Here is a 26,658-nt window from a genome sequence, read left to right as displayed (position 1 = left end):
GCCTTTTGTTCGGTTAGTGAGTTGCTGCCTTGGCCAGAGTCCGGAGCAGCCACCGCCCGAGTGTGCTGAGCTCAGTTCGCAGCCCGCGCCGGCTCCCATCCCGGCCCGATCCCTACCCAGCCCGGCCAGGCTCCAAACGCAGGTGCGGACGATCGAGGCAGGTATCGCTGGGGCGAGGGAAGCGGGGCGAGCGGACGAGAGGCCGATCCCCGCCGTCCCAGGGCAGGTGAGGGCGGGAGCCAGGGAGAGCCACCCTGCACCGGCGGCAGGGGGCGCGCTGGGGTCCTGGGCGCGGTGACTAAGTGGGCGCGAGGTTCGCGCGTAGCGCGACTGGGGGCTCCGAGAGCCGGTGTCTGAGAAGGGTGGGGAGGGACCAGGGCAGGTGCCTCCGGGTCGCGCCTCCCCCGGGACCCGCGGAGCTCGCTGGGCGCCGCGTCCCTGACTCTGGCCCTGCCTCTTGCGGCGGAGACTTTAACCTGCTCGGCCTGCGTCCCAGCGCTCACTCTGTAATCAGGAATTTACTGTTTGCGAAACTTGCTGCCGCTGGTCTCTTTGGGGCCACCCTCACCCCACCCCACGCGTTATCCTCGCTTTCCCTCCCTCTCTACTCCCCCAGGCCTGGGTGGGGCCCTATTGTCTACGCCCGGCTTGCCCAACTGTGAGGGCTGAGCGCACATTTTCCCAGAGACGCGGGCCCCACCTGCCGAGCAGGTGAGCACACGGAGTCCGGAGGCCCTGCCCTCCAGCTCTGCGAGCCTGGTCGGGACTGTACCTGCGGCGTCTCCCTCCGCTCCGTTCGGGTGGGTGCCGGGCTCTGGCTCCGCCAGCGGAGGCGGGAAGGGATGGCAGTGGGATTGGTGCTGGGCCCGGCTCCGCGCCCAGCCGGTGTCTGGCACCCGAGGCTCAAGATAGGGGTCTGGGCGGAGGGGTCGTGCACGGGTGGAGAATTCACCGGCCCAGTTTCCAGTAGCTGCGGCTTCCAGAGTGTTGATATGGGAACAGGACTACCCTTCCTTTCTATCCTCTTCTTGGCGGAAAAATCACCCAGAACAAACTTTCCAGGAAGGAGTATTCACGGCAGCTTTCTCAGGGGGTTTTCCTGCCTCCTTGCCCGGGGCTTCCCGCAGGCTTTAGGGGTCCTTCTCGGAGCAAAGCCCCCTCCCCCAGCCGGCCAGGCTGAACCTGGGCAGTGCCTGCGCTGTGACCCCGTCTTCCCAGCCCCCACCTCCATCCTGTTTGCTGGGCCCCTTGGGGCCTGAGGGGGAGACCGGGGTGGGGGGCCGGGCCAAAGGGGAAGCAGCTTCTTCCTTGTGTTCCTGTCTCCGGGGACCACCACACCCCCTCGCAGGAGGCCTGCCCTACAGGCTCTCTCCGGAGCTCTGCTCCCCTCCCCAGGAATGGGGGTGGGGCAGGGCCGGGCCAAACTGACTGAGGGTGGGGGGAGCGATTGTTCTGCTGTTTTTTTCCCTCTATCCCATCCCCCACGTTATTTAGCTGGCTGGGGATTGAGTCCGAAGAGCGCGGAGCAACGGGGCTGGATTTCCATTTGATTTCTGGGTTTTGAAGGTGCATTCCTTCTGGAGGCTTTTGAAGTCCTTTTCCTGCCCACCCCCTTTCCGGAGAGACTTCGATGGGGAAGGTGGGACTGGAGGAAGGCTTCAGTGGGGAAGGTTTCAGGCAGAGCTTCGTTAGCTGCTGCCCTCCCTACTCCCCCCAGCAATTTCCTGAGAGCCCCTTCCCTGGCCTCCTTGCGGAACAGAAAGGGGAATGTAACAGCCAGGTTCTCCATTCCTGAGGTGAAGGGAAGATTGGGGGGATCAGGGTTGCTTGCCCTGAGTCGCTTGGGAAGACCCGTACCGCCCTACGTAGATGGGAGAGTGAGGGCGGCGGAGGTCAGACCCACCCCATGGAGTGCCCTGGGTCAGGGGGAGTCCCATGCCTCTTCTGCTCCAGTGGGTGTCACAAGGGCAAGGAGTTGGGGCAAAATAACCTGTTTTCCCTCTTCTCTGTGCCAATAGTGGAGGAGGGGAAGGCGTTGTTAATTACACTGGTTAAATGATTAGGTTAGCTAATCTGGCTCGTGGCTTCGATGAAAAGATAATACTGAGGAAGTATTGTTAGGAGGTGCAAACTGGCTACTTACTGGACTGGAGGGAGAGGGGAAAAAAAGGTAGGGTCCAAGTGGTCATTTCTTGCTAGATCAAGCCTCAGCTTGGGTGACCTGAGCCCTCCCCATGCCTCCACCCGGTCCCACCCCACCCCAGTTACAACCCCATTTCCTCTGGAATCTCTGTTTGGGCTGCCAGGGATGAGGCTTTGAGAGTGCATTGCATGGGAAGGAAGGGGTACTGATTGGGCAGGTACAGGTGACGGGGGTCTCTCCCCGGCCTGGGAGGGCTTGGGGAAAAGAGCCACCTTAGAATGAGATGGTGCAGTTGACTTCTCTACAGAAGGGCTATTATTTGGACAGATGTTATAGTGGGGCAGTTCTGAGCATAGGGATTTAGGCTTGGACTGAGCTAGGTTTGATTCCCAGCTCTGTCGCTCGTTACCTGTGCGGCCTTGGTCAAGTCACTTCACCTCTCTGAGCTTCAGTGACCTCCTGGGCAAAATGGAAATAATAGTACCAACTACCGAATAAGTACTTGATAAATGGTCACTTAAAAGGTAAGGGACTACTTAACAGATTCCAAGCACTTTCATTAACTGTTCTCACTTAATCCTTATGACCATCCCTCTAGGCAAGTATCATTACCCCATTCTACAGGTGAGGAAATGGAAACTCGGGGAGTTAAGTAACTTGCCCAAGGTTGCACAGTGAGACCCAAGCAGGGCCAAGGCTGGCATTTGGGTCCTTTGGCGCCAAGCCCAGGGCCCATCTTGCTGTATCACCCCACCCTGGCTCTGGGAAGAATTTTTCTGCCATCCCTTTTTTGAGAGTCTCTGCTTAGGAGTTTGGGGAGAAGAGAATTCCAAAGGGTCCAGGGTGGTGTGTGTGGTTGGTGAAGGCGGGGGCAGGTTTGCCAGGTAGGGGTGACTCACGTCCCAGCCTCCTGCCCCCTGAAACCCCTGCCCCTCCCATGGCTTGGTTTTTGGCTCCTGGTGGAGGGGGCTATCTCCCCAAGGCCAGGGGCTGTGGCGGATGTGTGGAGGAGGTTTGGCAGGGAGAGGAGGGCAGGGGTCAAAGCCGCTGCCGCCTCCTGGCTTGAGCTGGGCCGAGCCATGGACTGTTCTGGGCTTGTCCCTGTGTAGGAAGTGGGAGTTGTCTGCTTTGCTGGGGGCTGGAGCTGGGCCAAGATAAAGGGGGGCCTGTCCCCTGGGGAGTGGAGAGAAACGAGAGTCAGATTTAGGACCGGACCAGTGTCCTGCTGTACTCCACCAGTCAGCACTGCCAGCCTGCTCTTGGGCGGGGAGCTGGCTGTCCTCTGGAGCGGGGAGCCCTGGGGGCTGGGAGTAGGTTTTCCGCTGCTGAGGAGGCCTTTCCGGTGATTGGGGTGGGGTCAGCGGGGCCTGGGGCCTGGAGGGAGGGGCTGGTGTTACTGTCCTCAGACCTCCCTGGCTCTGGCACGTCTGCCAACCGGGCACCTGACACCGGAATGGGCCTGGGAAATGGGGCCTCTATCTGTGTCAGTATAGCCTGGGTACTGAGCCTGTCAACACGGGGCTTCCAGATCCCTTGAGGTCAGGAGGGGACCCTAGGCATGGGGAGTTATTGATCCTGGAGAAGAGAAGGCTGAGGGGACTTGATGTGACAAAGAAAGAAAGAGAATGAACTCAGTCCCGGGTGATTGCTGTGAAGAGGGTGACAGGCTTGCAGTTTTCCAACAGCCCTGAAGACACAAGAGCGATCGGGACTCTTATGGAAGGAATGGAGGCTAGACAGGAGGAAGGACTTCCTGCCTGTTAGAGATGAGATCTTGAGTTGATGAGTAAGAGGGAGATGCTGGTGGAGGCTCAGGGTTGACTCTTCTCTGAAGAGGATGAAGCAGGGTCCCATCCGTGTGAGCTGGGGGAGAGCCAGCCTGCCCCAGGAGAGAGGGCAAGTAGGAATCACTACCCTTTGGGGCGAGTCTGAGGTCTGTTGGGGTCCCTGGGGAAACTCTTAGTCTTGTGTCTTTTGGGAGGAGAGACCTGGCCATGTGAGAGGCAGGTAACCATGAGCCGCTGGCCCAGTGACCCCTATGAAGGGAAGGAGCAGTGACTGGGGCAGGTCATCAGGATTTGTGTCTCTGCAAGAGACACCACGAGGCCTGCCTCCTGGGACATGGTTGAATCTGGTGGAGGTCTGGGGGGCGTGGACTGTCCTGATTTCCAGCAGCTTCCTTGGCTAGGCTGAAGAGAAAACTCACTGACCACTCCCCCTTTGCTCAGCCTCCTGGCCCCTCAGGCTTTGGGGGCCCTCAGGGCAGGAAGCTCAGCTTTCTATGACCTGCAGAGTGTGGGTTAACAGGTTGACTGTCTTTCCTCACTCTGGGGACAGAGGATTCTTGTCTCTGGATTCTTGTCTCTGGTGAGTGGCAGGGACAGGGGAGAATTGGGGCGGGGCTGGGCAATCAATACACTGCTTATTTGGGGGTGAGTGGAGGTTGCACTCACTACACGACTCCCCCTCCCACTTGATTGAAAAAGTAATATCTGATCATTTTACAAAACAGTTGGAAAGTTTAGGAAGGTTTCCAAGAGAAGAAAGAAAGTCACCCGTAATCCTGTCGAGGCATCTAACCATGAACATCTCTTTCCCTTCTCTTTTCTTAGCATCCTCTTATTTCTCAACCTCGCCCTTGGATGATCTTATGCTCTGTATACAATAAGAAATTTTAACCAAATCTTTATCCAAACCCTAGTTCTCTCCAGCAAATGCTGAACAGGGAAGTAAGAGTTGGGTCTTCCCTGCTTTTCCAGGAGAGGGCCAGGCAGCGATCCTTGCAGAATGAAACCCTGGGGAATCACACCCTGAGGAGTAGACATGAGCTGGGGTCGGACTCCCTAAGCCCCCCTGGGTGGGGGTGGTCAGGTGGGGACAGCAGGCACTTGGGTATTGAGATACGTCACAGACCCAAGTGAGTCCTTAGCTGTTGTTTCCTGAGGCTGGTAAAGTGTTTTTCCATTCCCAGGAGTCCCGGTTTAGGGTCATCTGCCGGTTTGGGATTTTTGCCCACCCAGGGTCCCCAGCAGGGAATGGCGCTCCAGCTGGAGCCCTCTCCAGGGGAGCCCGGAGTTTCCCAGGGTCCAGCCACCTGGCCAGGCATTTCCCTCTCCTCCAAGTCCCCTTCATTTTCCCACCCTGGTTTGTTTGCTTTGGGCAGGAGCCCAGAAGGAAGAAAATAAACAGCAGCTGGGTCGGCCTGACCTGAACCTCTACCCGCAGCCAGTCCTGGGCCACAGCTCAGGCTGTCCTCCAGACTGGAAGTGAGGGCTTTCCTCCGGAAGCTCAGGATGGGCTTCTGTATCTTCTCCCGTCCCCAGGACCCTGGCCACGCATGGTGCCCGCTTCAGTCCCTGCCCGTTTGGAATGACCAGTCTGATGGGGGAGACCACAGTCTCTGCCAAGGAACATCTAGTCTGCGGGTGGCGGACGTTTCTCCTGGAGCCACCCGTCTGAGGGGAGAGGCCTAGTTGGGAAGCCCCAGCCTGATGGGGGAGACAGGGCTGTCAAGGGACGCAGTCCTGTCTGTCTCTGTACTTTTCTAGAGTCTGTTTCCGTCTGTGCTTGGGACCGCTTGCCAAATCTCTGCTGGAGCCAGAGACAGAGTGGGGAAGGCTGGTGGCTGGTGACACTGCAGAGCCCAGCCTCTCCCCTGGGGCTGCTATGTGGGGAATGTCCAGGCCTGACTGGCCTGCCGGCCCCCAGCTGCAGAAGGCAGCACGTGTGACCGGGGAGAGGGGCAGCGCCATGTCTCCACCTGGCCTCCCCTCCCAGGACCTGGACATAACTCGTCTTCCCTGGCCACACCTCCCCCGACCGCAGGGGCTCTGGCCTAGGGCCGGGAGGCAGCTCCCCTCCTAGCCTTCATCTGAGGGTTCAGGGAAAGGAAACCTGGGTCTTGCCCTGGGTACTGGGTCCCACAAAGCAGGCTGGCTACCGGCTACCTTGCCAGGCCCATCTCTGCTGGCTTCCTCCTCTGCCATTTCTGTGTTTCCCTAGTAGAAGGACGCTTGCCTGGGCCTTTCCCACCAACAGAGGCCTTGCACAGTCATGGTTGTGTACCATCCACACAACACACAGCCGTCTGAAGAAAGGAGTGTCTTGATTGTCTCTGCTTTACAGAGGAGGAATGAGGCTTCAGGAAATTGCGTGATTTGCCCAAGGGCACACGGCCAGTGAGTGCGGGGGCAGGATGGAGGCTTCCCCTGACCCCCATGCCCTCCCGCCCTGCCCATGGCCCCCTTCGTCTGTCATTGTCTGAGCCCGTGATCCGTGTCTGCACAGGGTGCGCTGGCCTCTGGCCCAAGGAACTTCTGGGGGGCCCTGCCGGCTCTAATGCAATGTTTCTGAGCCGGGTCCCAGCTCACCTCTCGGGCAGCCCATTCCTGTCCTGGTTTCCCGGCGTCTTACTGACACTTGGCGTCCTGCAGCACAGCCCAGCCCGTCACTGCGGCAGGTGCTGGCAGGGGGAAGAAGCCTGATGTAGCTCTGGTGGGAGTTCCTTTTATTTATTTTTAATTTTTAATTTTTTTTTGGCCATGACGCATGGCATGCAGGATCTTAGTTCCCTGACCAGGGATCGAACCCGTGCCCCCTGCAGTGGAAGCGTGGAGTCTTAACCCCTGGACTGCCTGGGAATTCCTGGGAGTTCTTTTTAATGTCAGAGCTGGACCACACTCTGCCAGGACAGTCTTGGATTTAGGGTGCCTGCTGCCAGCCCCCTGGGTTGGCCACGCGGCAGAGGAAGCAGGAGCGACAGGCGGGGTAGGCCCCAAAGCATCCCCCTTGCTAGCTTGCAGATTCCTGGCCAGTGTGGACTGGTGGGGGAAGGGTCCTTCGCACACCCTCTTCAGAGCCCCTGTCTTCTCTCTTCCTGTCCCTTGTGAGGTCCCCCACCCCACCCAGTGATCTCTGAGCTGGCTTCTTCCTTCTGCAATAGAGATTGCTTGCTAAACAAAGTGCCCCCATTCAACTCAGAGCCCCGCCCTGTGTCTGGCTCTGCCCGGCTTCCGCCAGGGTGCAGGGGAAGGGCCCGCGTCTGTCTCGCCTCCTTCCACCCTGGCTCTGTCCAGGGGCATTGTGGTGGGTCTCACTCCAGGTCCAGGACGGAGAGGGACAAGACCAAACCGGGTGCGGCCTCCTCCACCCTGGGAACTGCAAAAACAGCACTTTTATTTCTTGTGAAAGAATTCCCCTGGGGCTTCTCTGGTGGCGCAGTGGTTAAGAATCCGCCTGCCAGTTCAGGGGACACAGGTTCGAGCCCTGGTCCGGGAAGATCCCACATGCCACGGAGCAACTAAGCCCATGCGCCACAACTACTGAAGCCTGCGCCTCGCCGCAACTAGAGAAAGCCCGCGTGCGTCAACGAAGACCCAACACTGCCAAAAATAAATAAATAAATAAATTTATTAAAAAAAAAGAATTCCCCTGGTTCTCCTGGGGAGTAGGTGGGGAGACAGGTGGGGCTGCTTGACAGCCCTGCCTGAGGTCTGACTTATATCTTTCCTGTGGCGGGAGTAGCTCCCCACCAGCATGCTTTCTTCAAGAAGAGTTCTGGTGCGTGTCCTCTCTGGACTGCTTTCCACCTCTGACCCTGCCCACCCTCAGCCTTTTCTTGTCTGTCATGGGAATTCTGACTCTTTATTCCTAGAATCTTAGATATCAACATTCCTCTGAGATCACCTGGGCTACCCTTTCCGAAGATGAAGCACAGAGAGGGAAAGCTGTTGCCCAAGGACACACAGCAAGTTTGCAGCAGAGGTGGGACTAGAACCTGGGACTCCTGATTGCCGAGCAGCAGGTGCTCGGCTCCACCTGTGCCCCTCCTGCCCCCTGCCCCTTACTCTCTTCTGCAGCAGGGTGTCTGGCATTCTCTCCTTGGTGGGCTGGAGGCTGGCTGGCAGTGAGGCAGATCTGGATTTGAGCAGAGTGCCACCGTTTTTCAGCCTGGAGATTGTTTCCTCCACCTAGAAACTGGGAATAATAAAATGCCAGCCAGGGTTGCTTCTAGGGAAGCATGAGATTCATTTGCTAGTTAAGGCTCTCCCCCCGCCCCCCATCCCCCGCCTCCCCTCCGCCATGGATCCTTTGACCTCTGAGGGCTCTGTCTCGCCCTGGGCAGCTGTCCAGCCCTCAACTTCTCTTGGCTCCAGGCCTGGGCTGGCGGGGGTGGTGAGGGGCCTGCTGAGGAAACGCCCCTCCTATGGCCAGCCTTGACCTCGGTGGTCCCTTTGGATATGGGGCTGGTGAGGGGATTGTCCCTGAGGTTCCGACCAAGGCCCATATCCCTCTCACTTGGCTCAGAAGCACCAGGGTAGGCGGTGGGTCTCTACTGGTCTCTTCTGGCTCCGGTGGGGTGTTTTTACTGATAGGGCTGGAGATGTCCAGTTTGTCCTAAGCGAATCTGACAGGGGCTCGGCATCCACATGTTGGCTCAGCCCTCTGCCCGGCAAAGTGGCCTTTACAGGGTTAATGCAACTGTATTTACTGACAGTTTCATCTTCCTCTCCAGTGCTTGGATGTCCAAGGCCTCCTGCCTGAATTTTCTCCCCGGGGGCTTCTGCGACAGGCTTTCTCCTCCCAAACTCTCCTGTATTCTCTGTGTCTGTCTGTCCAGGGAAGGCAGGAGTGCCGGGCAGTGTGTGGTTAGGGCGGGGGCGGGGCGAAGGGCTCCCCCTGAAATAGCCACACTTGGCCGGTGCCGGGAAAGCAGCTGGGCACATCTGGAGGCACCGAGCCTGCTTCTGTTTATCAGCCGGAAACTCTGAGTCACTCGGGGTGATGGGAGGAGAGGAAGGAGTCTGCGGGGAGCTGGTCTGGCTCCTGCCTCTGCCGGTTCCAGGTGTGCTCACAGGCAGGGGAGGAGCTGGGGTCGCCATAAAAGGCGGGGAGACATGAAGGATCTTTGTCATCCTCCCGGAGGGTGGCACTGGGGCCGTCCCAGAAGACATATCCTTGGTGATCTTTGTTCCTGGGTTGGGACCAGGCTCACCAGCCACTCCAGCCTCGTCCTTAACTGGTCTCCCAACACAATGGGACAATGGGTTTGAGGTGCTGGGTGCTGCTGCCCAGCCTCATGGGTGGACCAGCCTGGGGTCTACTTGCCATCTGAGGCCACACTGGGTGTGCACAGGCCACAGACTCGGGTGTCACTCACACCTGGGCCTGGGCCTGGCTCTGTCATTTCTCTGCTATGCCTCCTTACTGGGTGGAGCCTCAGTTTCCCCATCTGTAAATGCGGGAGCAGAGCATATGCTTCGAAACCCACTTGTGAGGATGATGACCTTTTTTTTTTTTTTTTAATTTATTGTATTTATTTTTAAAATTTTTGGCTGTGTTGGGTCTTCGTTGCTGCGCACAGGCTTTCTTTAGTTGCGATGAGCGGGGGCTACTCTTTGTTGCGGTGAGCGGGCCTCTCATTGCGGTGGCTTCTCTTGTTGCGGAGCACGGGCTCTAGGCCCGCGGGCTTCAGTAGTTGCAGCATGCGGGCTCAGTAGCTGTGGCTCGCGGACTCTAGAGCGCAGGCTCAGTAGTTGTGGCGCACGGCCTTAGTGGCTCCGCGACATGTGGGATCTTCCCGGACCAGGGCTCGAACCCGTGGCCCCTGCGTTGGCAGGCGGATTCTTAACCACTGCGCCACCAGGGAAGCCTTCTTGAAGGACGCCAGGAAGGCCCTCACTGGGGCACAGCTTCCCTTGCCCGTCCTCCCAGCTGCTGGACTCTGGAGGTCAGCACCGAGACGGGAGCTGGACAGACCAAGTGGGAGTCACCACCTCCCTGGTACAGAGGCAGGCCCAGCTATTCATGAGCCTCAAGTGGCCCCAAGTCTCTGAATAGCAGTGACCACCCCAAGGTCTGCCCCACCCCGAGGGAGAAGCAGTACTGATATCTGGCCAAGGTCACCAACATTGAGCACCTACTGTGTGCCAGGCACCAGGCTGGGTCCTTTATGAATCTGGTCCTCACAACAGCCTACGAGGGAGGTGGTGCTACCCCATTTTACAGATGAGGACTGAGGTTCAGCGGAGCGGTGAGTTGCCCCAGTAGTATGTGGCTGAGATTTGAACTGGTTGGTAGGATTCAGAATTCTGGGAAAGGCTTCTAGAAGCTGGAGTGCTGGAGAGATGGGGTTCTTTTTTTTTTTTTTTTAATGAAATGAGGTTAAGGATTTTTTTTTTTTAAGACAATCAGATGTTTTAATTAATTTATTTATTTATGGCTGTGTTGGGTCCTCGCCTCTGTGCGAGGGCCCCCTCTAGCTGCGGCAAGTGGGGGCCACTCTTCATCGCGGTGCGCGGGCCTCTCACCATCGCGGCCTCTCCTGCCGCGGAGCACAGGCTTCAGACGCGCAGGCTCAGTAATTGTGGCTCACAGGCCCAGTTGCTCCGCGGCATGTGGGATCCTCCCAGACCAGGGCTCGAACCCGTGCCCCCTGTGTTGGCAGGCAGATTCTCAACCACTGCGCCACCAGGAAAGCCCAAGATGGGGCTCTTAGGGCCTGAGCCTCTGGGGTCACTTGTAATCCTGCCCCATCTGCAGGAAAGTGAGATCTTGGAGTCTCTGAGGCTTCCAGAGAAACCTGTCTGGCTGCTTCCCTGCCCCACCCGGTTTCCTGCCCAGTGCCTGGGGTGTAGCTGCCTCACCTCTACAGTTCTTCCCAGGGGGCCCCAGTGGATGGGGGTGGGTCTGCGGGACCCCATAAGCTGTTGGAGGTCCTGAATGCCTTCTCCTGCTCTGGGGGTTTTGGTCTGGGACAGCAAGGTGAGTGAGCTGAGGGCTGGGTTGGGGCATCTGGCCCTTTATGCCCCTCCTGCCATTGGGTTCACCCCACCCTGGACTGGAGGTCAGAGATGCAAGCCCAGGACTCACAGACAGGTGTCCCATCCTGGCGGTCCCTCCCTGGGCTTGGTCCCTCCTGTCTCCCACCCTCCTCCACAGCCTGCTGACGGCCTTGCAGCTGTGGTGCGGGTTAGGGGTGATGGGCAGGGCCTGGGGAGAGGCTGAAGGTGGGGACTGGGCCCGGTGATGGGATGCCCCACTGCGGCCAGCTAATTTCCTGCCCCTCCTTTGTGTCCCCAGCAGCCACCATGGACGTGATGAACCTCATCGAGCAACCCATCAAGGTGACCGAGTGGCAACAGATGTACACCTACGACTCGGGCATCCACTCGGGGGTCAATACCTGCGTGCCCTCGGTCAGCAGCAAAGGCATCACGGAGGAGGACGAGGCCTGTGGGCGCCAGTACATGCTCAAGAAGACCACCACCTACACCCAGGCGGTGCCCCAGAGCCAAGGTCGGGATCCCTGGGGACTCTTCCATGGGAATATTCCAGCCGAAAACCAGGCTGGGCCCTGGAGGGAGGTCAGGGTCAGAGGAGGCAGACTTTAGGGGGCTCCCAGTCTGAGGAGGGAGGCACAGCTACTGTTTTTTTTTTTTAATATATAAATATATTTATTTATCTATTTATTTTTGGCTGCATTGGGTCTTCGTTGCTGTGTGCGGGCTCTCTCTAGTTGCGGTGAGTGGGGGCTACTCTTTGCTGCGGTGCGCGGGCTTCTCATTGCAGTGGCTTCTCTTGTTGCGGAACACGGGCTCTAGGCATGCAAGCTTCAGTAGTCGTGGCACGTGGGCTCAGTAGCTGTGGCTCGCGGGCTCTAGAGCGCGGGCTCAGTAGTTGTGGCGCACGGGCTTAGTTGCTCCGCGGCATGTGGGATCTTCCCAGACCAAGGCTCGAACCCGTGTCCCCTGCACTGGCAGGCGGATTCTCAACCACTGCGCCACCAGGGAAGCCCCACAGCTCCTGTTCTTAGACTCACCAGTCTGAGGGAGGAGGCACAGCAACTTCAGAGCGCCCCCATCTGGGAGGGAGGCAGATTCCTCTTCCGTGGACCTCTAGGACGGAGCGGAAGCATAGACCCTGCCCACCAGTCTGAAGGAAGAGGCACAGTCTTTGCCTTCCATGAACTTACAGTGTGATCAGGAGGCATCACCGCTGCCCTCGGGGAACTCAGGGACTGTGGGGAAGACACAGTCCTCTTGCTCCAGGAGCCTCAGATATTCCGGGGAGGTAGAGCCCGGTTCTGGGGCTTAGTCAGGGGTGGGGATCCCCGTCAGCCCAGGGTGCCCTGCCTCTCTGGGGGAGAGAAGTATCCAGTCCTGTCTGTAGTCCACAGATGCCTCCAGGGCCCTGGATGTTGCAGCCCAGAGAGCTGTGGGAGCTGGGGAGGGTGCAGGGTAGGCTGTGGCAGCCTGGGTCACGGCAGAGCTCAGCCTCTGCACCGCGGGGAGCTCCTCCCACACAGCAGGCAGAGGCCTCTCAGCTTGGCAGGGCCAGGCATTGTGTTGGTAGCTCAAGTACAGCATCCGGGTGGGAAAGTCATGTGGATGGTCCCTCCTTCCTGACTGATTGGAGGGTGGAACCTCTGCCTCCCTCTCTTCGGGGCTTTGGGACACTCGCCAGGGCAGGGCTGCCTGGGAAGCCGGGGCACCTGTTTGTGGGACTCCCAGGCCCACCAGGGGGTGGAGCCTGGACTCTTAGCTGAGAGCCCACCTCTTGCTTGCTGAAACCCACAGTCTGGACTTTCCCTCTCATCTGCTCTATTCTACTGGGTGGCCGTCTGGGCCTCTATTTGCCTGCCCATATAATGGGAGAGTTGTCTCCTTTGGGGAGGATGAGGGTATAATTAGAATCGTGAGATTTCAGGGTTGAAAAGAGACCGAGGTTGTCTCATCCTACCCCTACCTGGTGGTTAAGGGAGGGGCATAGAGTCGGAGTTGGATTCTGGAGTCAGGCTCTCTGAGTTCAGATCCCAGCTTGGGTTCTTATAACCTCTCTGTGTCTCAGTTTTCCCATCTATAAAGTGGAGATAATAATAGTCCTTATGTTCTAGGATTGTTGTAAGATTAAATGAGAAAAGTATAAGGAAAGCACTTAATTCACTGCTAAGCACATAATAAGTACAGGCACACCTCGTTTTATTGCACTTCACTTTATTACACTTCGCAGATACTGCGTTTTTTACAAATTGGAGGTTTGTGGTAACCCTGCATGGAGCAAGTCTATCGGTGCCATTTCTCCAACAACATTTGCTCACTTCATGTCTCTGTGTCACATTTTAGTAATTCTTGCGATATTTCAAACATTTTCATGATTATTCTATTTGTCATAGTGATCTATGATCAGTGATCTTTGATATTACTACTGTGACTTGCTGAAGACTCAGATGGCGGTTAGCATTTTTTGGCAGCATTTTAAAATTGAGATATGTACATTTTTTAGACATAATGCTATTGCACACTTAATATACTACATACAGTGTAAACATAACTTTTATATGCACTGGGAAACCAAAAAATTCATGACTCACTTTATTGCAATATTCATTTCATTACAGTGGTCTGGAAATGAAACCTCAATATCTCCGAGGTGTGCCTGTACTCAAAAAATGTTAGCTATTCCTTTTAATAATAATAATCTCTGAACGTTTTTTAGCAATATGTGCCAGGCACATGCATGCTTTCTTTTTCTTTCTTTCTTTCTTTCTTTCTTTCTTTCTTTCTTTCTTTCTTTCTTTCTTTCTTTCTTTCTTTCTTTCTTTCTTTCTTTCTTTCTTTCTTTCTTTCTTTCTCTCTCTCTCTCTCTCTCTCTCTCTCTCTCTCTCTTCCTTCCTTCCTTCCTTCTTTCCTTCTTTCCTTCTTTCCTTCTTTCTTGCTGTGTTGGGTCTTCGTTTCTGCGCGAGGGCTTTCTCTAGTTGCGGTGAGCGGGGGCCACTCTTCATTGCGGTGTGCGGGCCTCTCACTGTTGCTGCCTCTCTTGTTGCGGAGCACAGGCTCCAGACGCGCAGGCTCAGTAGTTGTGGCTCGCGGGCCCAGTTGCTCCGTGGCATGTGGGATCTTCCCAGACCAGGACTCGAACCCGTGTCCCCTGCATTGGCAGGCAGATTCTCAACCACTGTGCCACCGGGGAAGCCCCATCCTTTCTTTTAAGAGCAATTCACAACTTTTTTTTTTTTAAGATTTATTTATTATTTATTTATTTAATTTATTTTTAGCTGCGTCAGGTCTTAGTTGCGGCACGTGGGCTCTCCATTTTGGTGCGCGGGCTTCTCTCTAGTTGTGGCGTGTGGATTTTCTGTTTTCTAGTTATGGTGCGCAGGCTCCAGGACGTGTGGGCTCTGTAGTGGCGTGTGGGTTCCAGAGCGCGAGGGCTCTGTGGTTTGTGGCACGTGGGCTCTAGTTGAGGTGCGTGAGCTCAGTAGTTGTGGCACGTGGGCTTCGTTGCCCCGCGACATGTGAGATCTTAGTTCCCTGACCAGGGATCAAACCCGCGTCCCCTGCATTGTAAGGCGGATTCTTTACCACTGGACCACCAGGGAAGTCCCAGTTCACAACTATTATCTCATTTAATTCTCGTAAGAATTCCCTGCGACGGACAGAACAGGTGGTGCCCCATTTTACAGATGATGTAACTGAGGTGATGATGCCCTCCTCAAGGTCACTGGTTAAAGGTAGAACTATGAGTGGTGGTCTGGGAGGCAGTCCAGAGGACCCAGATGGGATGCCTGCTCCCCAGTGTCCCCCTGCCCGCATCCTGCAACTCAGTCCCTGCCTGTTGGCCCCCAGGTGACCTGGATTACCAGATGTCCACGACAGCCAGAGCCAAGCGGGTGCGGGAGGCCATGTGTCCTGGTGTGACAGGAGAGGACAGCTCCCTGCTGGTCACCCAGGTGGAGGGACAGACCACCAACCTGCAGCGGCTGGCTGAGCCGTCCCAGCTCCTGAAGTTGGCCATCGTGCATCTCATCAACTACCAGGACGATGCCGAGCTGGCCACCCGGGCCCTTCCTGAGCTCACCAAACTGCTCAACGATGAGGACCCGGTCTGTGAGGGGCCTGGCCGGGCTGGAGGCAGGACAGGGAGGGGAGAGGTCAGGTGTCTGCAGGAGAGGGCCCTACCTGGGGTGGAGGGAGGTCATTGACCCAAAGCCCCATCAGTGGGAAGAGTCTGACCCGGGTCTGTCTGAGCTTTGTGGAGGGGTCTCCTGGCCCTTCCTTCTCACAGCGGCAACCAACCTGGCCCATCTGCTCAGATCCTCCCGTCCTCCCCCCTCCCCCCAGGTGGTGGTGACCAAGGCGGCCATGATCGTGAACCAGCTGTCGAAGAAGGAGGCGTCTCGGCGGGCGCTGATGGGCTCGCCCCAGCTGGTAGCAGCCGTCGTGCGCACCATGCAGAACACCAGCGACCTGGACACAGCCCGCTGTACCACCAGCATCCTTCACAACCTCTCCCACCACCGCGAGGGGCTGCTTGCCATCTTCAAGTCGGGCGGCATCCCTGCCCTGGTCCGCATGCTCAGGTACCGACCCCTACTCACTGCGGGAGCCTGGGGCTTCCCCTCCCTTGGACTCCCCACCCTGCCCACGTCCCTGGGCTTCCATACATTTATTGAGCACCTACTATGTGCCAGGTGCAGAACCACACCCAGTCTTGGTGCTCAGCTGCTCACAGCCTAGCAGGGGAGACAGGCATGTAACTCACAGGTTAGTTATCAGGATACAGTATAGATGAGGGCAAAGGTGTGTCCAAGATTGGTCAGCGGATCTCCAAGAAGCTGTTCACTCTAATGGCAGGGGGTTGACGGATGAGTGGAGTTTGGCTGGTGTAGATGAAGGGAAGAGTATTACAGGCAGAGGGAACAGCATGTGCAAAGTCCCTTGCCACCTTTATCTTTCCCAGCCTTGCAGTGTTGATTGGCCTTTTTCCTTACATCATATTAGGCTGCGAGTTACCTAAGGGTGGAGATACTGATCTTATTCGCCTCTGAGTCCCTTGCAGGGCTTCTCTAGTATGAGGCCTTCCACATGGCAGTTACTCAGTAGGGACAGGTGTCGAGGGGACCAACCGTGCGTTTAGCACCCAGCCGGGAGCCCAGAGCAGGAGGAGTCATGGTCCCAGTGGAGAGAGGAGAGAGGTGCTGTGTGCTTTGTGCATAAAAAGGGCTGGGGGACTCCCCTGGCGGTCCAGTGGTTAAGACTCCACGCTTCCACTGCAGGGGGCGCGGGTTTGATCCCTGGTCAGGGAACTAAGATCCCACATGCCACACGGTGTGGCCAAAAAAAAAAAGTGGGGCTGGACTCAAGGGACACCATTGGGGTGTTAGTACTGGGAGGTGGCCCACGTTTACCTGGTACCTGGCTCACGCGAACCCCCTGCCCCTATCCCAGCTCCCCCGTGGAGTCGGTCCTTTTCTACGCCATCACCACGCTGCACAACCTGCTGCTCTACCAGGAGGGCGCCAAGATGGCGGTGCGCCTGGCAGACGGGCTGCAGAAGATGGTGCCCCTGCTCAACAAGAACAACCCCAAGTTCCTGGCCATCACCACCGACTGCCTGCAGCTCCTGGCCTACGGCAACCAGGAGAGCAAGGTGGGCCGCACCCCGCCCCCAACCAAGACCTGCAGCTCCCATGGCATCACCCTCCGTCCAGCGGCAGCTTCAGGCCACTGCCTTCTTACCCTTTTTAGGTTAAATATATATGTATATACAGATGTACATGTTTCACCATATTACTGGATATTTTGAGGATAAGGGAAAGAAAAAATTCATTATCCTCATACAACCGTGTGCTTCTCCAGTGCTTTCCTGTGGGCATATTTGTACACAGTGGTAGTTACAGCAATTTACATCTTTGCATCTGTTTTCTGCATGATATTAAAATTTTTTTTTTTTTTTGCTAGACTGTCCTCAAAACCACCCTCTGTAACAGCAAATAGCATTTCATATAAGTGGAGGCCCCAGACTTTATTCTGTGGGAGGGCATCTAGGTTGCTCCCGGTTTTCCACCTTTATGAACGAACGATGCTGTAATGAACATATTCAGGTACACAGCCTTTCCCAGAGAGTAGGAAAAGTGTTTCATCAGTGGGGCTGAGGATTTTTAATATCTCTAAGCTTTTACTCAGAGTTCCAGGTACTTTCCAAAAGGACTGCATTATTTGCAATGCCATCAGTGACAGTGTATGTTAGTAGTTTCACCTCATCCTTGCCAGCATTGTGTATTACCTTTTTTTTCCCCAACATTTTGGCTTATTTAATAGTCACAAAAGCTCTTCAGGTTTTAGATGAAGCACAGTAATAACGGCTCTGTCACCCCCCCTTCCTTCTCTGTTCCCTGTCATGGTCCCATCTGTCTCACACTTGTTGCCCCCCTCCCTCCACAGCTCATCATCCTGGCCAACGGAGGACCCCAGGCTCTCGTGCACATCATGCGCAACTACAGTTACGAGAAGCTGCTCTGGACCACCAGCCGTGTGCTCAAGGTGCTGTCCGTGTGTCCCAGCAATAAGCCCGCTATTGTGGAGGCTGGTGAGTACCGTGGCCGGTGAGGGTGGCCCATGTGGCCGGGCAGGCGGGGGCGGGGGCCTTGACCGGTGACCGGACTCGGTCAGCGGTGCTCCCCTGTGGCTGACGTGCCCCCATCTCCCACCCCAGGTGGGATGCAGGCCCTGGGCAAACACCTGACGAGCAACAGCCCCCGCCTCGTGCAGAACTGCCTCTGGACCCTGCGCAACCTCTCGGACGTGGCCACCAAGCAGGTGAGGGAGGTCATCGAGCCTGGGTCCGCCTCTTCAGCCACCTCGTCCTTCCATCTTACCGTGTCCAACCTCCTGTCTGGGAGTCTGACCTTAGGAGCTGGGGGGGAGGCCGGAGGCCTCTATATCTTGCTCCACTGTGGCTGGGGATGGAAGTGCCCTGTAGCCCCTCATCCCTTTAGGCTCAAGGCTCTAATCCCTGTTAGGGATTCAGAAAGGGGACTAGATGGAGGAGGCTGATGTTTCTTGGCTGGGGTTCAGGTGGTGTCAGAGGAACAGTTCTGACCTAGACCCTGGGCGGGGAGCAGTAGTGTGCAGAAACGGCTTGGGGGCCCCCGGTGCCTAAAAACAGCTTAAGGAAAAATGCAGTTTCAGGACAAGTCTTCTGGTCCCTCCTTCCAACCTGACTGTCATTGCTAAGAATTGCATCAATCGGCTGCTTGTTGAGCACCTGCCATGTACTGGGCTCCACTAGGCACTGGGGACATTGGCTCCTTTACCCCTTTCAGTACTTGGAGGTAGAGTGTGGGGCCCATCATTAGATGAAGAAACAGAGGCTCAGGTGGTACAGATACACAGTGGAATGTTACTCAGCCATTAAAAAGAATGAAATAATGCCATTGGCAGCAACACAAATGGACCTGGAGATTATCATACTGAGTGAAGTAAGTCATTCAGAGAAAGACAAATATCATACGATGTCGCTTATATGCGGAATCTAAAAAAAACAGACTCACAGACTTAAAGAACAAACTTATGGTTACCGGGGGGAAGGGTGGGGGGAAGGGACAAACTGGGAGTTTGGTATTAACATGTACACACTGCTATATTTAAAATAGATAATCAACAGGATCTACTGTATAGCACAGGGAACTCTACTCAGTACTCTGTAATAACCTAAATGGGAAAAGAATCTGAAAAAGAATAGATACATGTATATGTATAACTGACTTTGCTGTACACCTGAAACTAACACAACATTGTTAATCAACTATACTCCAATATAAAATAAAAAATTTAAAGAAAAAGAAAGTTTTCACAGAAAAATAGAAAAAAAAAAAAAGAAACAGAGGCTCAGGGAGTTAAGGAATGGCCCTTGGTCACAGCTAGCAGACAGCAGAGCTGGGATTTGAACTCAGGACTGTCTGTCCCCAGATCCTGGGGTCTTCCTGTTCCATCACAGGGCCCACATGGCTCCCCTTGGGAGAATGAGGCTCCTGGGTTAAGGATGTTTCCTGAAAGCAGATTTGGCCTGGGGACCACTGAATGGGCAGCAGCTAAGGCCCAGAGAGGGGAGAAGCGTGTAAAAGTGGGTCAGCTGGGCCATGGAAGCGTGGACCTCCTCAACAATTTCCTTCTGGCCTAGGGGCCTCCCTCGGCCTGAGTAGAGCTCTGTTGGGTCTGAGGACAGGAGTGGGTGGAGGAAAGAGCGTGGAGCTTAGAGACAGGCTTGAGTTCAGATCCGGCTCACTAGCTGTGGGTCTGTGGGCAAGGCCCTCAACCTCTCTGGGCCTCAGCTGCCCCACGACTACCTTCTCATGGGTGTTGGCAGGATCACGGGGATGAACACACACAGGCAGGGCCCATCGAGTATGAGCTGAGTGGGCTGGAGACCTCCTTAGGCCATCCGTTCTCCCGGATACACTTGGGAAGACCCTGCGTTTGGGAATCTCCCTCACTCTGCACTGCCTCCCCCGACCCCAGGAGGGCCTGGAGAGTGTGCTGAAGATTCTGGTGAACCAGCTGAGTGTGGACGACGTCAATGTCCTCACCTGTGCCACGGGCACTCTGTCCAACCTGACCTGCAACAACAGCAAGAACAAGACGCTGGTGACGCAGAACAGCGGCGTGGAGGCGCTCATCCATGCCATCCTGTGTGCGGGTGACAAGGATGACATCACAGAGCCCGCCATCTGTGCCCTGCGCCACCTCACCAGCCGCCACCCCGAGGCCGAGATGGCTCAGAACTCCGTGCGCCTCAACTACGGCATCCCGGCCATCGTCAAGCTGCTCAACCAGCCCAACCAGTGGCCACTGGTCAAGGTACCGCCCACTGCACGGTGGGGTCAGGCGAGGGGAGGAGCTCTGAAGACAGGATTAGACGCTGTATGGGTTCAGGCAAAGCTGCGGTAACAAAGAGGCCTAAAATACAGTGGCTCCGGTAAGACAAAAGTTTACTCCTCTCTCATGTTCCGGTTTAGACCTCCACAGCAGCTCTGCTCCTGAGACCCAGAATCCTTCTATCTTGTAGCTCAGCCATCTCCTAGAATAGAGCTTTAAAGTTTAACATGCACAGGACCACCCTGGGCGGTCTCATTCAACTGCAGGCTCTGATTCGGTGGGCCTGGGGTGGGCCTGAGAGTCTGCATTTCTAACAAGCCCCCAGGTGCTATTGGTGGTCCAAGGAGCACATTCCTTATGCCAGAGGGTCTGGGCATGAGGACTGTCCTCACACGAACAGTTGGACTACATCATCCCCATAGGTGCCTTTTAGCCCTGGAGAAGTAGGGAGGGCTAGCAGCGACCAGAAAGTGGGACACATCACTTCAGCCCATACTCTGGAACTTGGTCATTTGGCCACATCTGGATGCAAGGATGTTAGCACCGTGTTATGTGTCCTGCTCAAACTCAGGAGGGTTGCGAAAAAGACAAAGGGTAGAGAGGATTCTGGGGACACTTGGTGTCTGCTACTGGGAGCCAGGGTGGAGCTTTCTTAGGAGGCTGCCTGGGTAGAGGAGAGATGTGTATCAGTTCCCTGTCACAGGCAGGGGAGGTGAGGGGGAGCCCGGGCAGAGCTACCGGTGTGTGTGACACCTGGCGCCAGAGAGTGAGGAAGCTGCCATAGACCGGGGTCTTGTCAAAGGGCACAGGAGCCAGCTGGCAGGGGCTCCTATTGCCTAAATTTTCAACAATATAACAGTCCAGATAAGAATGACTCTAAGTGATTATATATATTGTATTTTAAAGAAAGGGCAGCACGCGGTCCCTCCCCTCCTTGGTCTTGGTCTGCAGCACAAGCTCGAGGTGGGCGGAGGGTTTGCACCCTGACCCAGCAGCTAAGTTGACAAGTGACCTTGGCAGGTCATCCACTCTGTCCTCATCTCCCCCATGATTTTCATCCCTGCCCTCCTGGTTTCTTGTTTTGAGGATCAAATAAGATGATAAATTGCTCCCCAAGGAGCCCTGGGAGGCCAGAATGGCTCCTGGAGCAGAGACCTCTTCCCAGAGCCGCCTGCTGGGGACTGATTACAGTGTGAGCGTCACCAAAGCAGGAGGCTTCGGGGTCAGCCCTAGTGAGGACTCCCTCTCCCTGATAATCAGGGTTTGGGAACTATCAGAAAAGCAAGACTATGTTGTCTGTGAGTGGGAGGTAAGAGAGAGGGGACAGGGGGCAGTGTCAGGGCCTGGGGGCTGATGGAATATTCTGGAATGGGGTATCATTTTAGCAGAACCTCTAAGAGTTAGACATGAGGACCCGCAGATCGTATGGAATAAGGGGCATGGGCTGGGGGTGATCTCATTCTCTGGAGATCTTCCAGCATGTCTGTGGCTGGCCTGGGGGACAGAAGAGATGAGAGGGGAAGGAGGAGATGATGCTGGAGAAGCGATGCCCAGGAAATGCCCTTGATGAGTGTCCCTTTTCTTGCCAGGCAACCATCGGCCTGATCAGGAATCTGGCCCTGTGCCCAGCCAACCATGCCCCACTGCAGGAGGCAGCGGTCATTCCCCGCCTCGTCCAGCTGCTGGTCAAGGCCCACCAGGATGCCCAGCGCCACATGGCTGCAGGCACACAGCAGCCCTACACGGTAAGTGAAATGCAGGGGCCTGTGACCCTCTACCCTGGGAGTCAGGGTGTCCTCTGTGTGAACGTGTGCGCATGCGAGTGTGTAAATAAGGAGGCGAGTTGCAATTGATGCCAACTCCAAGGACCAGTGAGGTTTGCCAGGGTCGTGGGGGGGTGTGACCACTCCCAAGGGCTACCTGTTGCTATGCCCCAATGGCTCCTCTTGTACAGGATGGCGTGAGGATGGAGGAGATCGTGGAAGGCTGCACCGGGGCCCTGCACATCCTCGCCCGGGATCCCATGAACCGCATGGAGATCTTCCGACTCAACACCATCCCCCTGTTTGTGCAGGTGAGTCTGGGGCAGGTGGGCAGGAGAGGTTCCCCCAACCCCTGCTTCTCCCCACTGCTGAAAGGGGAAGGTTGACAGCCATGGGTTTGAGGGGGTCTGGGCCAGGCATCAAGAGGTCTTTGGAGGAGTTTGAAGAAAAGCGGCCGCACCAGGAGTGACCACTTAGCAAACGCCAACAAATGAAAACAAAAACTATGTTTTAATGTCCGAAAAAACCTAAAAGCATTGAAAAGTAAACAGCAAACTGGGAAAATATTTGCAAGCATCACAACAGACAAGAGTTTAATATCTTTCATATAAAAAGAGCTCGTTAATACTAGACCCCAGTGCTAGACCCCAGCAGTTATATAAGAAGAGGCACATGCAATTCCCAGGTGGCTCATAAACAAACAATGCTCAGGACTTCCCTGGTGGTCCAATGGCTAAGACTCCGCACTCCAAATGCAGGGGGGCCCGGGTTCAATCCCACATGCCGCAACTAAGAGTTCACATACCACAACTAAAGACCCCGCATACCGCAACTAAGACCCGGCGCAGCCAAGTAAATAAATACATATTTAAAAAACCCGAAAAACAAAAAGCAATGCTCAGCCCCAGGAGTTTAAAGAAATGAAGCTTACCCTGCAGTGAGAGCCCATTTTCCACTATCAAATTGGCAAAGAAAAGAATGGGAGTGCTTTGTGCTGATGAAGATGTGATAAAATGGGCAGTCTTATACCCTGCTGGTGGGAAGATAAGGTGGTAAAACCTTTCCAGAAAGCAGTTTTGAAATATGTATAGACAGCCAAGTAGTACAGGTCTGGGACTCTGTCTTTATGCAATAGCGTAATGTAATTGAAAACATGGCATAGATGTATGCACAGAGCTGACAATTCCAATGTTTCTACTAATAATTGAAAATTAACCGACTCTCCAATGATAAGAGAATGGTTAAAAAAGGAATGGTCCATTATATCATGTGGTCATAGACAATGGTGTTGAAGAAGAACTTTTAGTTTTTGAAATGTTTTTCCTTTAATTATTAATGTTCAGAGTAAGGAGTTGGTGCGGGTAGCTACCTCCACTTGCGATTGATGAGGCTTTTTGCTTTTTGTTGTTGTTTTGCTTTGTAGCATTCTCTTTCTCTCTCTCTTTTTTTTCTTTAATTTAATTTAATTTTTTATACAGCAGGTTCTTTTTTTAAAAAATTAATTTATGTATTATTTTTGGCTGAATTGGGTCTTTGTTGCCGCGCGCAGGCTTTCTCTAGTTGCGGCAAGCGGGGGCTGCTCTTCGTTGCGGTGCGCGGGCTTCTCATTGTGGTGGCTTCTCTTGTTGCGGAGCACGGGCTCTAGGCGCACGGGCTTCAGTAGGTGTGGCTCGCAGACTCTAGAGCGCAGGCTCAGTAGTTTTGGCCATGGGCTTAGTTGCTCTGCGGCATGTAGGATCTTCCCGGCCCAGGGCTCGAACCCGTGTCCCTTGCATTGGCAGGTGGATTCTTAACTACTGGCACCGCCAGGGAAACCCCTATACAGCAGGTTCTTATTAGTTATCTACTTTATACACATCAGTGTATACATGTCAATCCCAATCTCCCAATTCATCCCACCACCACCCCCCCCACTCCCTCTGCTTTTCCCCCTTGGTGTCCTTACTTTTGTTCTCTACATCTGTGTCTCTATTTCTGCCTTGCAAACTGATTCATCTGTACCATTTTTCTAGATTCCACAAATATTAATAGTTAATATACGATATTTGTTTTTCTCTTTCTGACTTACTTCACTCCGTATGACAGTCTCTAGGTCCAGCCAAGTCTCTGTCTCTTTCTCTCTTGAGTATCAATATGAACGCATAGATTTTTTTTTTTTTTTTTTTGGCTGCTCTGTGCTGCTTGTGGTTTGTTCTCTGACCAGGGATTGAACTCACGCCCTCGGCAGTGAAAGTGCAGAGTCCTAACCACTGGACCGCCAGGGAATTCCCATGAACTCATAGATTTTTAAGGAAAAGTTATTGAATAATATGGGAAAATGCTTTATGCTACAATGTTTGATAAAAAAACAGGAATCAAATATATGTATATGACTATGATAAAAATCCAATGGAAAGAAGCTGTGGCTGGGTGGGGGATTGTGTCCAGTGTGCTTTTCCATTTCTTTATACTTTTCTTAGACTTTTCACGCTTTCTACTATGGGTTTGGGTTAAATCCAAAAAAGGGAGGCAGAGATGGGCAGGGCGGTGTGGTGCCTCACGCCCGCCTGCCTCACGCCCGCCCCGCACCCCCTCTCCCCAGCTCCTGTACTCCTCAGTGGAGAACATCCAGCGTGTGGCCGCTGGGGTGCTGTGCGAGCTGGCCCAGGACAAGGAGGCGGCCGACACCATTGATGCTGAGGGGGCCTCAGCCCCACTCATGGAGCTACTGCACTCCCACAATGAGGGCACCGGTGAGGGGCTGGGCTGGGGGCGAGGGGGGCGAGGGGGGAAGCTGGGCCTTGTTCCCCCAGCCTGGGTGGAGGCAGGCACCTGACTTGGCCTGTCCTTTTCTCTGCTCAGCCACCTACGCTGCTGCCGTCTTGTTCCGCATCTCCGAGGACAAGAACCCAGATTACCGTAAACGTGTGTCTGTGGAGCTCACCAACTCCCTCTTCAAGCACGACCCTGCAGCCTGGGAGGCTGTGAGTATCCTGGGTTGGGCTGCAGTGTCTGGTTGTGCAAGTTGCGCACTGCACAAGGATTGTACTTTTAGGGAGGCCTCTACCATCCTGTCAACTTCATAGATTTTTATTTTATAATTGGATCATTTATGACAATTCCTAGCAGATGGAAGTAGTAGGTTGAACCATCTACTGTTTTTGACCTACAAAATGGCAATTTTATTTTGTCCAAACTAATATGAAGTGTTGGGGCAGGGGTGCCTTTCTCTAACTTGCACAAAGGTGCTGTGTAGGCTGGAGGCTGCCCTGATCCTGGGTGGGGCAGCTCCTGGCACCCATTCTCTAGTCCTCTCCCCTCCACTCCCCTCCCCGCTCTAGTTCTGCGGGTGCCTCCAAGCGTGAATGGTGGGACCCTCCACCCTGGGGAGGTGCCTGAGGAGAGGAGTTCATCAGGGCACTGTGTAACCGTATCTCATCCTCTGTTCCTTCAAGGGGTCTTTGCCCCCCAGCCTGGAGCCTGCGTTTTCCACCCTTCCCCTCCCTCAATGTTTCTCTTTGTCTCCATCCTCAGGCCCAGAGCATGATCCCCATTAATGAACCCTACGCAGATGGTAAGTGTGTGCAGAGCCCAGGGCAGAGGGGGTGCTGTGTGGGTGTGAGCAAGGGGGCAATTTTGTGACCCCAGGGCCAAAGGACCAGTGACAGCCACTGTCGTGTCCACATGCACTCCTGTCCGGGTCCCTGATGTGAGAGTCTGGGGAAGGGGGCGGACCCACTGGGGGCGGGCAGAGGTAGAAGGTGTGGCTGAGGGCTGTCCAGACCCCCGTGGGGTAGCCTGAGACCCTGGACGGAGCTCCCTTCTCCTCCCCAGACATGGATGCCACCTACCGCCCCATGTACTCGAGTGACATGCCCCTGGACCCCCTGGAGATGCACATGGACATGGACGGGGACTACCCCATTGACACCTACAGCGACGGCCTCAGGCCCCCCTACCCCACTGCGGACCACATGCTGGCCTAGCTGCCTGGACCCTAGTATGGCGACCCCTCCCCGCCCTGCTTTGCAGCTCTCCCTTCCCCCTGTGGGCTGCTGAGACTCGGGCTTTCCCTTCCCTTCAGAACCTCCTTCTCATAGAGGCCCTCTCAGGTTTCCCCTGAAACCCTGGCTCCTTTTTGGGGGGAACAAGTGTGGGGCCTCTTGGTGCTGAGCTCCCCCAGGGAAGGTGTGCCTCGCCTGCCTCATTCTGTTATCTTTGCTCGAGGCGAGGAGCCCTGCCCCTTCTACCATGGTGGCCGGGTTATGCACGAGCTCCTACGGGCCACGGGGCTGGCCTGACCCCTCTGTGTCTGCCCCTCCCTCCAGGTGCGGTTCCCCATCTGAGAGGCTCTCCTCGCAGGCGTTGGGGCGAGATAGCCAAGTGCCTGAGCCTGGGCAGGAGGGCTGCAACTTCCTGTTGAACCCCGCTCCTTCAGAGGTCCTCTGTAGGGTCTTTCTTGGGATGGCGATCTGCTCTTGCTTTTCTGTTCTGGGCTGTGGGTCCAGGGCCCGACACCCCCTCCCACCCCTGAGGCCCTGGCACTAAAGCTTTAGACTCGAGGCCCCCACTCTGTCCCCCTCCTCCTGGGCTGCCCGTCTCCATAGGGCTGTGGTTCCTTCTCTGGCTGGCTCCGATTTGGTCACTGAACTCCACCAACTGTACTGAGCCCTGGGGGTCTCCAGGCCCCAGGTTCAAGGCCCAAAGGCCCAGAATCCAAAGCTTATCTTGAAAAGTTCAGGGATCGTCTGACCAGGGGGATGGGGCGGAGATACGGAGAGTGCCTCCCCTGCTCCAGGACTTGGCCTGCTCCCTCCCCAGGATGCGCAGTTGGCTTTGGCCCCTCCCGGGGTTAGCAGCTCCCTTGCACCCTGTCCCGCCCACGCAACTGCCCTAGCTGACCCCCTGAGAAGTGCTCTTGGCTGACCCCTCTGGTGTGCGGTGAGGGGCTTTCTCTTCCCCTTCCTGTTTCAGACTCCCCCCACCACCTCCTGCACACGGGTGTGGGGGGCTGGGGAAGGTCCCAGTAGAAAATTTTATTATTATCGCTTTATGTTTTTGGTTATTGGTTTTTTTTGTATAGACCAAAGCAAAGAAAATAAAACTAAGACACAGA

General features: G+C 55.3%; 2 protein-coding genes across 8 annotated transcripts in view; both read left to right on the top strand.

The window, feature by feature from the left end:
- Positions 1-26,658, top strand: JUP (junction plakoglobin). 7 transcript variants are annotated; one of them, XM_068531827.1, is made up of 15 exons: positions 3-157; positions 11,225-11,440; positions 14,770-15,026; positions 15,265-15,503; positions 16,372-16,573; positions 17,368-17,512; positions 17,639-17,742; positions 19,444-19,782; positions 21,390-21,545; positions 21,755-21,874; positions 24,145-24,295; positions 24,405-24,526; positions 25,077-25,116; positions 25,377-25,542; positions 25,871-26,658. In XM_068531827.1, exons 2-14 carry the CDS (start codon positions 11,233-11,235, stop codon positions 25,526-25,528), a joined length of 2,235 nt encoding a protein of 744 aa, XP_068387928.1. In that variant the 5' UTR covers positions 3-157; positions 11,225-11,232; the 3' UTR covers positions 25,529-25,542; positions 25,871-26,658. The 7 variants fall into 7 exon arrangements, with proteins under 7 accessions (XP_068387923.1, XP_068387928.1, XP_068387926.1 ...); XM_068531822.1 differs by having other exon boundaries at positions 1-142; positions 25,377-26,658; XM_068531825.1 differs by having other exon boundaries at positions 3-142; positions 11,228-11,440; positions 25,377-26,658.
- Positions 25,794-26,658, top strand: part of HAP1 (huntingtin associated protein 1) — a 28,963-nt gene continuing 28,098 nt past the window's right edge. The window contains 2 exon segments of the mRNA XM_068531748.1: positions 25,794-25,804; positions 25,871-25,989. Coding sequence (XP_068387849.1) covers positions 25,794-25,804; positions 25,871-25,989 — 130 coding nt within the window.

This window comes from Eschrichtius robustus, chromosome 20 (assembly GCF_028021215.1).
Source record: "Eschrichtius robustus isolate mEscRob2 chromosome 20, mEscRob2.pri, whole genome shotgun sequence".
In the NCBI taxonomy this organism is placed as follows: domain Eukaryota; kingdom Metazoa; phylum Chordata; class Mammalia; order Artiodactyla; family Eschrichtiidae; genus Eschrichtius; species Eschrichtius robustus.
This window is presented reverse-complemented; position numbering and strand designations above follow the sequence as displayed.

What these genes read in the sequence shown, in the direction of transcription:
- JUP (XM_068531822.1), top strand. Translation starts at nt 11,233, where the DNA reads ATGGACGTGATGAACCTCATCGAGCAACCCATCAAGGTGACCGAGTGG. An exon ending in GCCCTGGTCCGCATGCTCAG is followed by an intron (nt 15,504 to 16,371) that starts GTACCGACCCCT and finishes CCCCTATCCCAG; the next exon opens with CTCCCCCGTGGAGTCGGTCC. An exon ending in CCATCCCCCTGTTTGTGCAG is followed by an intron (nt 21,875 to 24,144) that starts GTGAGTCTGGGG and finishes CCCTCTCCCCAG; the next exon opens with CTCCTGTACTCCTCAGTGGA.